Source organism: Podarcis gaigeae (genome assembly GCF_964106915.1).
Source record: "Podarcis gaigeae genome assembly, chromosome: 1".
In the NCBI taxonomy this organism is placed as follows: Eukaryota; Metazoa; Chordata; class Lepidosauria; order Squamata; family Lacertidae; genus Podarcis; species Podarcis gaigeae.
In genome coordinates, this window is record NC_139678.1 from 79,966,131 (window position 1) to 79,980,931 (window position 14,801).

General features: G+C 42.9%; 1 protein-coding gene across 1 annotated transcript in view; it reads right to left on the reverse strand.

Moving 5' to 3' along the window:
* Positions 1-6,030: 6,030 nt before the first annotated feature.
* The window catches only part of LOC310825657 (acyl-CoA 6-desaturase-like), a 30,076-nt gene continuing 21,305 nt past the window's right edge, over positions 6,031-14,801 (reverse strand). Inside the window, exons 8-13 of the mRNA XM_083699559.1 lie at positions 13,857-13,933; positions 13,552-13,649; positions 11,843-11,939; positions 10,736-10,815; positions 9,892-10,017; positions 6,031-8,611 (exon numbers count right to left, since the gene is read on the reverse strand). Of these exons, the coding sequence (XP_083555685.1) occupies positions 8,560-8,611; positions 9,892-10,017; positions 10,736-10,815; positions 11,843-11,939; positions 13,552-13,649; positions 13,857-13,933 (530 nt within the window). The 3' untranslated portion in view covers positions 6,031-8,559. The remainder of the gene's footprint in view (positions 8,612-9,891; positions 10,018-10,735; positions 10,816-11,842; positions 11,940-13,551; positions 13,650-13,856; positions 13,934-14,801) is intronic.

Genomic DNA, 14,801 nt, shown 5'->3' on the forward strand with positions numbered 1-14,801 from the left:
TAGATAAGTGTGTATTGGGTTGCAGCCATATGCGAATCAAACTATCAGTTGTCTGAAACTGGAATTGAAATTAAATTAATAAAAGTGTTTTGAACTAAAAAAGGTTTTGCCCATTTCCTGGAGGTTGACAGCCTGATCATTTTTACTTGGAACTTCTACTTAAATCAGTAGGTCTTTACTTCCTAGCAAGTGTGCATGGGATTGTAGTCTTCTTAGAGTCCATTTTGGGCAGCTTTGCTCAGAAGAGAGTTCAATTTAAAAGAGAGGGGAACCTGTAGCCCTGGACCTGAACCTGTGTGGTTGGACTCTAACACCCATCACTCCCTGCCAGCATGACCAATGATCAGGCATGATGGGACTTGTAGTCTAACAACCTCTGGGTTGCCACAGATCACCTTTCCTGCAATATACTACCCTAGCTGAAATGTCTTGACTCCTCAATAACTCACGTAGGATCTTACAAACTACGAGGGATTTTTAAAGAGAAACCCTACTTTTGTGCTAACAATAGGATGGCAGATACAATCTTTTCAAAGTGTATATGCCTAAGGCTGGGTACACATCTTGCCTCTAAAGCACTTTTAAAGAAGATTACTTCCCCCAATGAATCTGAACTGTAGTTTGTTAAGAGTGCTGGGAATGTAGCTCTGTGGTGGGTAAACTACATCTCCCAGGGTTCTTTGGGGGAAGCCATGTGTTTTAAATGTATTGTGTTTATGCAGACTTGGGATAATATATCCTACACATAACCTGTAACATTGTCTATGAAAGAGCAGTAATAATGTAGTCCAGGAACAACCTTCCTCTGTCCCCTTGTTACAATGAGATAAGCTTTCTAACTTAATCGTATTAGAGAGTTAACCTTAGAATTTTTCTTCAAGTGAAATGTCAGTTAGGATTTAACCGAACTTCTTATCCTTCTTCATTCCATCGGCAAGAGAAATATGTCTCATTGGATAGATCCAGGCATACAATGCAATCCCAACCATGTCTAGTCTATTGAATTCAATGGGACTTACTCCCAGGCAAGGATGGACAAAATCTGTCCACTTGGTTTCTCATTTTTCCAGTTACTCCCCTTTCCTTAGCAATCGGCATTTTTAAAAAATTCCCTCATGAAAATTTGTCAGCATTTTAGTGCAAATTTCTCCTAATAAGCACATTTTGCACATACAGCCTAACAAGCAGATTCCACTCATACAATGCATTTTTGTTTGCTATTTCAGAGAATATAAGCACTTGTACGCACACCCTTCACCAGCGGCTGACGACAGGGATGGTGGCAGGGAGATCGGGACACCGGGTTTCCCAATGCTGAGCTTCACTGTCACTTACTGAGAGGCACAAGGCATGGGAAGCTTAGTGCTTGGTGTCCCAGCCAATTCAATGGTCCTGCCACTGTGATTACACCACAATGAGGTCACTGGGTCCTTTTTTAAAAGTGCGATTTCAAAGTCACAGATTTTCTGTTTAGGAGAGTTGCAATACAGTTCCCCATCAGAGACACAGCATGTCTTCTGGTTCAACAGGAAAATCCTTCTTTGATTTTCTGACTTTGCTGCAGGTCTGGAAGATGGCTTTACTCCATTTGCAAATGTTGCCACTTCTGAAGTTTGCAGTATGTTGTTGCCTTTAGTATTTGAACACTTCACAAAGGGCCCCAATTCAACGGTGTCTTTAAGCACTTTGTCCCTACATCGTCTTGCAAGAAGCAGCCCATCAGAGAACTATTAATACTTCCCCATTGCTGGCTGAAAGTTCTCTTGTCTACCAAACAGGAGGCAGAAGCTACCAGCACCAGTGGAAACTCCTGAAATGGGACATTTAGGGGCAGACACAGGATGATAACTGTGCTACCATCACATGATGACAATGGGCCCAATCAGGCCTAGGAGCTGCTGCAGTGTGGGGAGTTGCATTTTCTCCTTGCTCTTTCCTCCTCCTGCCCTGCTGGAGCTGTGGATGCAGCAATCTTATCAAATCCCACTTCTGCTGGCCCAAGATTACATATTGTCCAACTTTTCCAGAGCCAAAACCAAGACACACATCATCCAGGTGAGTCACGTGACCTGCACTATGCTCTGAACCCCCCAAAATGCTTTTTCAGGGCTGTGATTGCATGTGATACCCAAAAACACATTTTTCAGTTATTTGAGGGGGGGTTAGGCTGCCATGATCTTGCATGGAAAAACAGGATGTCCCATTTTTCCCAGGGCACTTGGGAGATATAAGGTCAGGGTTACAGCCTAAGCTAGTAATGCTTTAGTCCTATTGAGATCAATGGGGTTTAAGTTAGTGATACTGGATCCAACAAAATATTATCAAATCCACAACTGACTCAAAATCAATCTGTTCAATTTTTTTTTAAGGAGCTGCAAAGGCTTATCTTCTTCTGAATATGGCAGGATCATACCATGTAACGAAGGAATCACACTCAGCCTTGGTACAATTTTAGTAACATGGGAAGCCCTTCTTAGGTTAGTTAGGTAGAACCAATTACGGTAAGTGCTTCCTAACACTCCTGGTTGTGTTTGGGGAAATCACAATGTGTTTGGATGTCTACATTAGATATTTTAAGACACAATAATTAAGACACAAACCATTTACATATTCAACAGCTATGATTTTATTGAGCTTAACAGCAGACATTTAAAAAATAGGTAAATTGATTTCCTAACAACAAAATTTGAATTAGGGACTGATACACATTGGAGCTTTTGTGTGTAAAGAAAGCCTTCTTTGACTACCACTAGACCACACTGTAGGTTTATGGGTTTTGTTAGAATAACTCATTTTCTTTTTTAAAAAAATCCTGCAAAGTACAAGATTGAGTGGGATGGGTGGAAAGCTGCTGAAAATAGAGCTTTTGCTTTTGAGGTTAAACATTTGGCGACTTAGCCATTAAAACCCATGATTGTGTGGATATTTCATTACTAATATCTAGTGCCCAAATTCTGCTCTATTAATCCAATCTTTAACGTGATATGTTTGCAGCCTAGCCGTTTTCAACTGCTTTTGTATCACTGATAGCCACATGAGATCCAAGTAGCTACACAATCAATGTAAATGCTAAGGCGATTGTTCTATCAAGCCTTTTGCCTTTCCAGATGGCACAATGCAGCTTCTCCTCCCCTGCTTCACTGTTCCGAGAGTTCTTCCAACCCACCTAGAGCCAATTTCGCAGTGTGCCCTGGGACGCAAGCCCCATTGTGGAAGCCCTTAGGGCTTCCATTGACAGGACTCACTTGCTGAATCTAGATTTTACGTTTTATTATATGCTCAGATGTTATGACTGAAAGGAAGAAATAACTACCTCACTGCATGGAACAAAGTTTATCCTCAGCGTGCTTAGCTTTCCATGTGCATTAATGTGTTTGACATGGGTGAGCATGAAAACATGGAATAGTACAGTTTCATTTGAGGTGGGTAAGTCCTGGGAGGACTGTACCACATACATTACATGATCTTTAGAGCTGGCTTTCAGACACATGGGCTTATTGGTCAGTGTTGATGGTGATTGTATTCCAGCAATATCAGGAGGTCTTGGGTCCCTACCCGTCACAATTCATTACGTATAGAGCTCTACGGCTGACTGCTTATCACCAATTTGTGAAGTAGGGGAGTGAATCTGCAGACCACTCCTGCATAAGATGATCTCCAAATCTAGACCAGAGAGGCTGCAACTGACTTTTTTTGAGAATGTATTTGCTGTTTGCCCCTGGTGCATTCTTCCACCACTGTTTACACCCTTAAAGAATGAAGAAGACTGGCTTGTCTTATTTAATTTTACTATCTCCCCATCTCACACATTACATCTAATACTTCCCTGCTCTCACATGCCTTTACTTTTCCTACTTAGCCCAACTTTCCTCCCCTTTCCCAAGGGTTCTAGAATGGAATGCTTGCTTCCATTTCACCTTTGAACCCTCCAACTGCTACAGAAGCAACAATTCCCAGAACGTGCGCTGCTTTCTGCTAAGTAGACATCACTCAAGACATGCTATAGCCTAGCAAAATGGCTGAAATGCAGCAAGAACATATCCCATTCTTCACTCATTTAATCATTATTCCTCATGAACAAAAACCATCAAAATATTCAATATACCATTACATTATTACTTGACTGGAGGAGAAAGAGAAAAGATGGATTTTTTTCCCTAGCATGTGTTGTTTCCATGAAAGCACACTTAATTTTGCCACTTAATGGCCAAACCATGTGAAAGCTTTGATTTTCTACACTGCTTAAAACAAGCCGGGGCTATATTTGTCCAATAGCATTGGCGAATCTCAGTGAATATCCTGGGTTAGAAATACAATCTCAATGTGGAAATTGTATATGCTTTTGTCTAGCTCAGATATCACCCAGGAATGGATTTTAGTCCATGCTAACATCATGCATTATACAGATGGCTAAGCAGCTCTGAGTCTGGTCAGCACCTGGGTGGGTGACTGCCTGGGAACGGCATAGCACCACCTTGGCTTGTGATCAGAATAAATAAATATTGTCCCAATTTTATTTTTTCATACAAACAACTTTCCTTGAGTGGGGGATTTTGATGTTAGATTAGGCAGGGACTGATATGTCATTGGAAAAAGAGAACATTTAAGCACTTGTCCCAAGTAAACGTAGTTTTTACGTATGTTTTGCAAGTATGGATGAATATACTTTGTGCTAACGTTTTGTAGGACCCCTCTAAGACAAGAGGGAACACAGTGTTCAGAAAATAATTGACTCAGGACTAGTTTGATAAGAGAACCTGACAAAAAATGTGAACATAGGACTGCTAGTTTTTGCAGTTGTCACAACTTACCTATTAACAAACATGCACGTTAGTTAAGAATCAGTGCTTTAATGTCTGGGGAGCAGTGGAACATTGTCTTTCAGCAAAAGCAATGAAACACAATACACAAAGTATCTCCCAAATGCTAATGTTTATTTCAATCACTCAATTCTGTGCTTTTTTTCATGAACAAGCTCAGTCAATAGAGCATGAAACTTGGGTGAAAGATTCCTGCATTGCAGGGGGGTTGGACTAGAACTCTGTGATTCTAAGAGTGCTTTGAATAAAGACAGCCACTGGGGCTTGTTTTAGTCAAGAGAGAGAAAATGTCTATTTTAGGCTCCTTACTGTACCTATATTTTTTAGCACTTGCTACATTTTCACTAAAGGAATTGCTCTGTATAAGTTGCATACTGACCCCTACTTGTGTAGATTGTCCCAGCAACATTGTTCTTTATTCTAAATAACACCTACATATCACTATCAGAGGATGCAACTGCCATTTCCCACAGTCATTGGCAGTACTGGTTCTCCTGCTTAAATGTTTAATAATCCACTAACCCCACAATCCTATACAGGTCTACTCAGAAGTCCCACTGAATTCAGGCTTTGTCCCAGATAAGTGTGTGTATAGGATTGCAGCCTGCATTTCCCTATAAGCCAGGTGTGGGGGACATTTTGCCCTCAAGATGTTGTCCCATCATCCCTACCCATTGGCTGTGCTTGCTGAGGCTGATGGGCATTATAGCTGAGTAACATCTGGAGGGCAAAATGTTGCCCGCACTTGCCCTCAGCTGAAGAGAAGAAGGCTATTGAGTTGAAATGGTTGAATACCCAGATTTCTGTGGCTAAGCAAAGAGAAATCATCTGAGCAGGATGGAATACAAGATTAGAAGGTGCTGGGGTGGAGCGAAACACGGTAGAAAGCTGCTACAGGTATGATAGAATTTGTTCTGGAACCAAAGGTTGGGCAAACAGAACCACAAGAAAATCAGAAGACTTCAGACCAAATGAGCTTTCATCTTGGAAGACTGCATAGGAGATGCTACAGTACATTTTTGGGTGGTTATTCCTGCTGGAGCAGAGAAATTGAAATACATTCATGCAGGGCTTTTTTGTGACAGTACTGACTGGTTTGGAGCACCAGCACCTCTCTTTTCTTTGCTGCCCATGGCAGCCATTTTGTGCTGGCACCCACGGCACTTTTATCAATTTATGAATACTGGCACATCATTTTGTTAATAAAAAAAAAAAGCACTGCATTCATGGAACCAGAAAGAGGCAGAGGGCATGAATCAGCCAAACCTAAGCACTTATGTAATGATTCAATACTTAATTACATGCTTAAACTGCTCAGTTGTGTTTTTTGTTTAATACTCAAGTTTGGCTTGATTATGTCCAGGTAGATTAAGGCAATATGTAGTTGTGCTATTAACACTCTGGTGTTTACTTCCTATATTATGTATCAAGGTTATAAAATATGGAATGTTCCTTTTAGTTCTGGAACCAGGGGTTTCCAGATCCTCAGTAGAAATGCTATTGAATAAAGTATGGTAGCTACACATACTTGGCGCCAAGTAAGATTTATATTACCTGCCAAATAGTCAAGAGGCACTGAATAGGCATTAGAAGCGGAAATAATTGCAATCTCATTAACTTTTAGTTAGTAAGGACTAACCCAAAATTTCACTGGGTGTGGGCAGCAAGGTGTCTTTCTACTAATGGCCCACTGGCATTTAAATGTGGTCATTAGTAGAAAAAGTGGATGAACAGTGTACTTTATTTACAGTGCTGGAATTGTCGGCAGAAAGTATAAGATCCATGAACTGTGGGAAAAGTCCCAGAAACCATCTTTGAAGATACATGCCTCAACATGGTTCTGGCCCATTGAGCTGGCTCACTGAATAAACTGGTTGCCCATGAGAGCACTCCCAGAAACCCCTGGAAGCACGTTCTCATGGGTGTATTTATTTTATTTATATCCTGCCATTCCTCCAAGGAGCTCAGGGTAGTATATGTGGGCTTATTCCATTTTCTTCCTCACATTCCTGTGATGCAAATTAGGGCGAGAGAAAATGACTGGCCTCAAGTCACCCTGCAAACTTCATTGCTGAGTGAACCTAGGCCTCCTCCACTGTCCCAACACACTTAATTGCTGCCCCAAGAGTGACCTGGGTATTTCCACATATGACCAACAGACTTTTGCATGGATGGCAAGAGGCATGCTTCCTAAATATCTGAGCTAGCTTAACTGAGGTCATGAGCTAGACAAGGCTGCAAAGAAGAAGGAAAATCACCTAAGGTGGTTGAACTATATAGCAACACTGTACATGAGTTACCTGGGATCTTGTCACTGTTAATGGATCCAGAAACAAATCTTGATCTTTAAAGCAAGTCGCTACCGGCTGTAGAGAGTATCTTGTTTCATGACAGACCCTCAGATATTACATCTGAGACTAGAGGCAGAATGCTCCTGTGGGCCCAGAACGCAGTGGCCCAATTAAAGCCCACGCACACATGCAGCTCTGAATAAAGCTAGTCAGCTGCCCAGGCTGGAAAAAGTGGGGGGAGACTAAACAGATGGTGCCTGCTTCTCATCCCGAAGCCCAGTCTGCATTTGCCCTGGAACTGCATATGCGCAGACCTGACTGGTGAATCATGCATGCAGCAGCCATTTAAGTACACCATCCCCTATCTGGTGAGGAGCACACATTGGAAAGCCTGCTTCCTTGCACACGTGGTCCCTAGTTGGATCAGGCTAGCTGACCCAGGGCGAATGGGAACTACACCCCATTGCAGAGAATGGGAAGTGGCCTGCAGAAACGTCAAGGCAAAACAAGTACGGTTTATGGAATTTTGTTCAAACAGTGTGGCAACTGGAGAGAAAGGTCTGCATACATGTACATGCCTACATGGAAAGGACCAGCTCTGAGCAAAGGAGACAGACCTGGGCTTTAGAGTTCTCCTTTTGAAAAAGCCAAGAGCAGAGAATCCCCCAATGTAATTCTCCATTAGATTGGTGACAATATTTTGTTACTGGGTGGTGGTTGTTGTTTTTCAGAAACATGCTTCTGGCATTTATTGTCTCAGCTGGAGGCTAACAAGAGTCAGATGACATGATCTCAAATGTCCCTTCCAATGCTAAGATTCTATGTAAGCCTATGATGCAAGGCCTGTATTTTATCTGAGTTTTGCATTCAGAGGCACTTCACAAATAATGAATATTATCACGATGATTAACTTATCTTGCCTTCCCTCCTCTTGTTTCAGCATCATTAAGGGGAAATGGGACCCAAGTCTGTTAAAAAGAGCCAGCCATGATTGTTTTGCAATTCAAACATCTGCAGAAGCTTGACTGCCTTGAAAAATAAAATCTGTGTAGATGAATCAAGTACCTGAGAGTCTGGGACAGTAATAATAGTAAGTAGTAAGTCTCAGGAAGAGGAACAGGAGAGTATCTCTGCCTATTTGCTTCTTCACTCACCCTCCCTTCTCAAAATACCCCCCCCCAACCAACTGGGCCAATTCTCAGCCATCACGTGTTCAGATCAGCGTTTTCCATTCAGATTCTATGGACATTAACTGACCTGTCTGAAACCCTCTCTGATTTTAAATAGGTCCCCTGAACCCACCCCAGCATCAATTTTAAAATACAGGAAATTCCCTTCAAGCTGTGTACACACAGATACACACTGAAATTGGACAATAAGAATACATATGTGAACACCCCCAGCCCCCCCCCTTTGCCTAACACCTTCCCCTTTGTTGAAACCCAGCTTCATTTATGGAGGTAGGCATCCAACCAGAGTGCTCCAGATTTCTTTAGGGACCTGTGGAGGAAGAAGAAGAGAGGCATGGCATTCCAGTGTTGGCATGGTCTCTAGAGCCATGTTCCTGCATTTACTTGTGCGTAGGATACTCGCGTGTAGCAACGGGGTGAGGTCATGCTTCTCAGTCCTGTCTCAGGTGTTGCATTCCTGTTGCTGCACCCCCCCCCAACCTTTTCAGAGGACTGGAAAGCAAACTCACACAAAACAATTGTGTGAGTGTCCTCTTCACATGCAGCCCCTCGGCAGGAGCAGCTGCTTGCATGAAGAGTCTCGCTTTCAGACCTCCACAATCAACATGGAAAGGTCAAGGGTGGATGCAATGTCAATGGCAGTCCTGCTCCTCTTGCTATATATGTGTGCCCTAGGTAAAGGGACCCCTGACAATTAGGTCCAGTCGTGGCCGACTCTGGGGTTGAGGCGCTCATCTCGCTTTATTGGCTGAGGGAGCTGGCGTACAGCTTGCAGGTCATGTGGCCAGCATAACTAAGCCGCTTCTGGCGAACCAGAGCAGCGCACGGAAACGCCGTTTACCTTCCCACCGGAGCGGTACCTATTTATCTACTTGCACTTTGACGTGCTTTCGAACTGCTAGGTGGGCAGGAGCTGGGACTGAGCAACGGGAGCTCACCCCGTCGCGGGGATTCAAACCGCCATCCTTCTGATTGGCAAGTCCTAAGCTCTGTGGTTTAACCCACAGCGCCACCCATGTCCCTCCTTGCATGTTACTTGCATGGGTGCCCTACATGCAAGTAAAAACATGAATAGGGCTACACTCATCTTCCCAAATCTGCTAATAGAGCATGTTGATAATAACCTATACTTAAATTGTGAATTCCAATAGTTATTTAATGACCAAGGCACATTGTCTTCCTGGACTGTTCTTCCAATGGATTGCACAGGAGCATTTAAATGCCTGTTAAGGTGCCTGGTATTCTAGTGCTGCCTCCTTTTCTCCTTCCATTACCAGGTTCCAGCATATCATTTGTTTCATAAACGCTATATTTGTCAATTTCATCTCTTTCACAACAACCTAGCAAAGCTGGCTGGCTTGAGCAATGGCAACTACTGTGGTTTAAAAGGAATAGGCAAGGTAATGTCCACAGGCCAAGCTCACTTGCAGAGAATTCCCAGCTCTAAACATGTCTGCGGCAAATGTCTGCACAGCAGTTGAGTTGGTTGAAGGTTCTGCCAAGGATATGGGCTACAGGCCTTGCGATGTCTTGCCAGATTTTCTAGATGCACTAGGTGAACACACTGAAAACCCCCGCCCGTTCTCTTACCCAACAATGTCTGAAAATGCTTTCATGATAGGCTTTTCTTCATAAGGGACATTGTACTTGGCACAGAGGGACCTCACCAACGGTGCTATCTTGTGGTAGTTGTGGCGCGGCATCGTGGGAAACAGGCTATGGTAAAACAGAAAGGAGAAAGCTTGAGGAAGGCCTCCATAGACTCCGTCCTTGGGGAAATGCAATGCACTGCCTTGCACATTTGCTTACAGGAATAAGCAGCAAAATGGAGTAGTGGAAGAAGGGACTGTACCCACTTCAGACTACAAGTGTGTAGTCTCTGCTGGTAGAAAACTAGCATTGTATGGAGGAGGCTGGGTTAGAACCCTAGACCCTGATGCTGGGTATTACTTGCAATAATTTTTTTAACACGGGAAGGCATTCAAAAGTAGCCGCCTCATCTAGTAGCTTGAAGGTGAACATCCCTGTACATCCCTCAAGGCTCTGCCAACCCACTCTGCTGCCTGAGTGCATGGCTGGTGCTGGTTTGTGTGTGTGTGTGTGTGTGTGTGTTGTCAGTGCAGACAGTCCAGCACTGAAACATTAGCAGAAGTCATCCAAACATCATGAGCAACTGTTTTCTGCTTTTTTGTATCTAACACGGGGTTTTATTTCAATCATATTGTAATGTTATGTTCTTTTGCTGTTAGGCACTGTAGCCACTTAGTGTGCAAGCGTGGGATAGAAATAATGATTTCAAAAATAACAACAAGGTAATAATTACCCTGCTTTTCGCCCTTCCTTTTTTTATGGGTTTCCAGTTCCCCCAGGGGGATTCTATTGTATCTTATGGGGTCTATTCTTTCTAGCAAAGTCCCAAACATTGCATACTTACTGGTGCTCTATTTGAAAGTTCAGGTGTCCACTGAACCAGTCGTTAAAAAAGGATTGTTCAATGTTGCAGGTAGCTGCCAACTGCAGAATTCAAGGAGACAAAACAGTGAATCTTAATGAAGTCCAGACTTGGAAGCAGATCAGGTGGATTTCATAACAAGCACTGCTCTTCTGTCACTGTCTGTGGTTCTAATGCCACTCTGCCATCTTCTACTCTAAAGTCACAATCCAAGGAAGTCTCAGATTGCACCTGTTTACACAGGAATTCCCTTGATCTCTCTACCAGTCTCCGGTTTTAATTGCTGTGTTGTTTTAGGGGGATTGCTTTATTCCCTCTTTTAATTATGAATGTTTATATTTTAAAGTTCGTGTCACTGGTTTTTATATTTTCAAAATTGCCAAGAAGCCCATTTTGGCACAAAGAGGTTTAATAAATTAAGAAATAATAGTCATTGTGCAAGGGCTTCCATGTGGCCCTCTTGTTTAAATGAGGGCCATCTAATTTAAGCAAATGTTCTTCCCATGGCCACTGCAATGCTTAAACAGGCCCATCAGTTTTGGAAGCCTGAACCAAGAAATCTAACGTTGGAAAAAGTTATAACATGTGGTCTGGAGCCACTTCAAATATACCTTGTATAGATGGCAGCAAAGAACTTCATGGAAGTCTGTAGTGCAGTTGTCAGAAATATGACATTCATCCATATATCAATGGGGAATGGGCTATCTACCACCAAAAATGTAATTTTAAAGGTTAGTTATGGCAGAGGTCAGGAGCAATTGGAGGGTTGCTGCTGCTCTGCACATGGCCTACCAGTAGCAATCACTTATTGGGAGGGGGAGAAGGGAAACTGCTGTGTGCTGTGTGGGAGCATCGACAGAGACCATCTGCCACTCCCACTGATCTGCCTGCACAGCACCAAACTTCCTCAGTTAGCTTTATTTTTTAGAAGAATCCCATGACACGGACACAAAGGCTTAAGTTTTTTCCAGCATGATTTTAGAACCCCCACGGTACAATCCCAGAAATCCCACCAAGTTCAACGGCGCTTGCTGTCTCATTAAGGCTGTGCAAGATTTCAACAGTTCAGACTTTAGCAACCCAGTTTACCTGAGCACTGAGCCAATCTCTGTGCTTGTCATTGTCGATTTCCATTGGGATGTGATTCATCTGTGTGACCCATACAAACCAGTGACTTTCCATGAACCTTAAAAAAGGACGGGGGGGGGGAGAGAAAAACCACACAAATTAAGCCTTGTATATCTGGATAGATTAATCCTTGGACAAAACTGTGCTCCGTTAGTGCAGGGGAAATGGAATTCTTGCCTGAATAATCAAAGGAGAGCCTCCCCCATTCTGTACAGACAAACATCTTAGTGGTTGCTAGGTTTTCCAGTGGAAAGGGTAATTGGCATTTTGCTCTGCCTTTCTATATTGTGAGACACTTTCCATTTACTTATTTAATAATTTGCATATTCATTTTCTATCCTAAGCAGAGACAAGACAGCTATTCATTTGGGATAAAAGAATGTTGTTGGACTTCAGCTCCCATCATCCCTAGCCGCTGCCCATGTCCAACTACATCTACTGGCCATCAATTCCCTGCCCCTGCTGTAGCCAGGTAGCCTGTATTTTAAGCAGCTCAAAGAAGTGGTGACCTGGCTATAAAACCCCCCAAATAATAGGCACCCCAGCTTCATAGCAGACTGTGTTTCTCATATTTACTCCTGGCAACAGTACTGGGGAAGGAAGTGAAACTGGAATTTTCCACTGGACTGCTTGACATTTTTTTGTGTCTTCTCCAAGGGATTTCTTCAGTGACAATTATAGTAGCAGAAAGGACTGGTTCGTACATGATTATTTTTTCACTTGATAATGGGAGCTTATCTGAACAGCCTAACACAGATACACTGCCAGATTCCCCTCAAGCACAGGGCTGCTAAATGGAGGGAGTTCACCAGATTCATAGGACTGTCATTTATCCAACGAGTCTGAAGATATATTTTTTAATATACCCTGCATACTGTTACCTTAATAATATTACTGTTTGTCCTAGGATCAATTCAGAAATGCATAAATGAAGACAAATGAATGGGGTTTTTTGGAATGAATGTGAGCTATTTGCAAAGATTATCAGAGGAACAGTTGCTGATGGCTATCAGAAATAAACAGGATTTAAAATACCGGAGTATGGGATGGCAACACATTCCTTGGAAGAGGAATGTCACATTTCAGGAAAGTTGTACTCATTTGCCTAGAGGTACCCCAGTGGGGGCATGAAAATCCATGCAAAAGAACTTGCATTCTTAAGAACAAGAAGCACCATGGTGAGGGTGGCAGAGAAAAGACCTTGGAATCCTGAGGCCTCCCATGCAATCCCAAAGCCTTCTAGTTCAAAGAACAGATCCAAACATGCTTTGCGACCATCTCTGGTAACTAAATCCCTGCAGAACATGTGTGAATGTGTTGAATGTTTGAGAGCTCTTGAATAAATAAAACCAACGAAGCACTTTTGAAAACTGTGCGCTCCTGCTCCTCTGATCTTGGGCTGCATTCACGGCACAGCATTTGGTGTACAGTAAACAAGCACAGGGAAACTTGCCCTCAGAAAAAGAGAGTTAAAAAAAGGGGGAGGGATAAGTTGGGAAGAGATGGGATGCAGCAAAGCCTGAGGTAGAACAAGTCAGCAAAGATAATACAGTGTAGTAGACCAAAGATGGATGACTGAAAGAGGTAGAAAGAGTGTGATTAGGCTACTCTGAAGACACTCCTTAGTTCCACTGTTGGAAAGGGGAGGTTCAGCAAGAGGGAAACTTTACCTGACAAAGGTGAGGAGACACAAGGATCCCAGAACTCCATAGAAGGGGATATATAAGGTGAAATAGCGTAGATAGTAACTGAAGGCCCAGGCCAGGTCCTAAGGAGAAAAGGAAGAGGTTACGTGTTGCAAGGGATGATGCTGCCTCCCTCCTTCCACCAGTGCTGACTTCCACAGAATATGCAGAGAGATGCCTCTTCATTTCCCCCAGAAAGATCTCCTTGGAGTGGCCCAGGCCATTCAACTCCAATGGAATGAATGGGTTTGAATGAAGGCAATGCAGGGTGTGGAGGATCTTTCACTTACCGCCCAGAATTTGTGTCTGAACATGGTCATGAAGATTTGCATTTGGAAGTAAACTGGAATGAGGAGAGGTGGAAAAACTGAAAGGAAAACCAGAAGGCATTAGAGGAGGCAGGCAGGCATGAAACATAAAATGGCACCCTGCAGCTGGACAATGACCTTAACATGAAAGTTAGGGTCTGGAGGAAAGTGCTATCATTCTGGGGAAACATGGCAAGAGATTCTGTTTTGGTCTGTGTTCTATCCAACATCTCAAGAGACTAGGATACCTCTGTACCGTTCCAGAAAGGCCCAGTGCTTCTACTTACAACCAGTTCAGCTATTTAGAAAACAGCAACCACCCATTTTAACTAGCATTCTGAACCACTTCAAAGCGCAGGTGGGTAATGCCAAGTTTCAATTCTCCACTAGGACAAATGATTCCCCGTATGTAGGAACCAGCACCTCAGTTTTAGAATAGCTAGCTCTCTGGATACAAAGAATTTACAACATGTGGAATACCTAAAAATTACACTCTAAAATGCTGTAGTCCCAGGAGGGATCTCTTGATGCTTCTTCCTAGTTTAACTAGAGTTTATAGACCAATAACATTTATTCTTCACATTGCAAGATCCTGGAAAAAATATATGATGGAGCTCCATGTTTTCTTTCATAGAGTTGTGTGGAGTTGCATCATTTATGCCACAACAGCTAGTGTGGTGTAGTAGTTAGCAAGTTGGACTAGCTCTCCCAAGACCTGAGATCAAATCCCTAGTCAGCAGTGAAGATCACTGGATGTAGTCAGTCACAACTTCTCAGCCTAACCTACATTGCAGGATTGTTGTGAGGATAAAATGGAATACGTGGGGAGAAGAACCATGTATACTGCTTTGAGTTTCTCGTTGGAGGGGTGGGATAAAAATGAAACAATGGCAGAAAGGATAGAGTCAAGAGAGAAAATATGTGGCA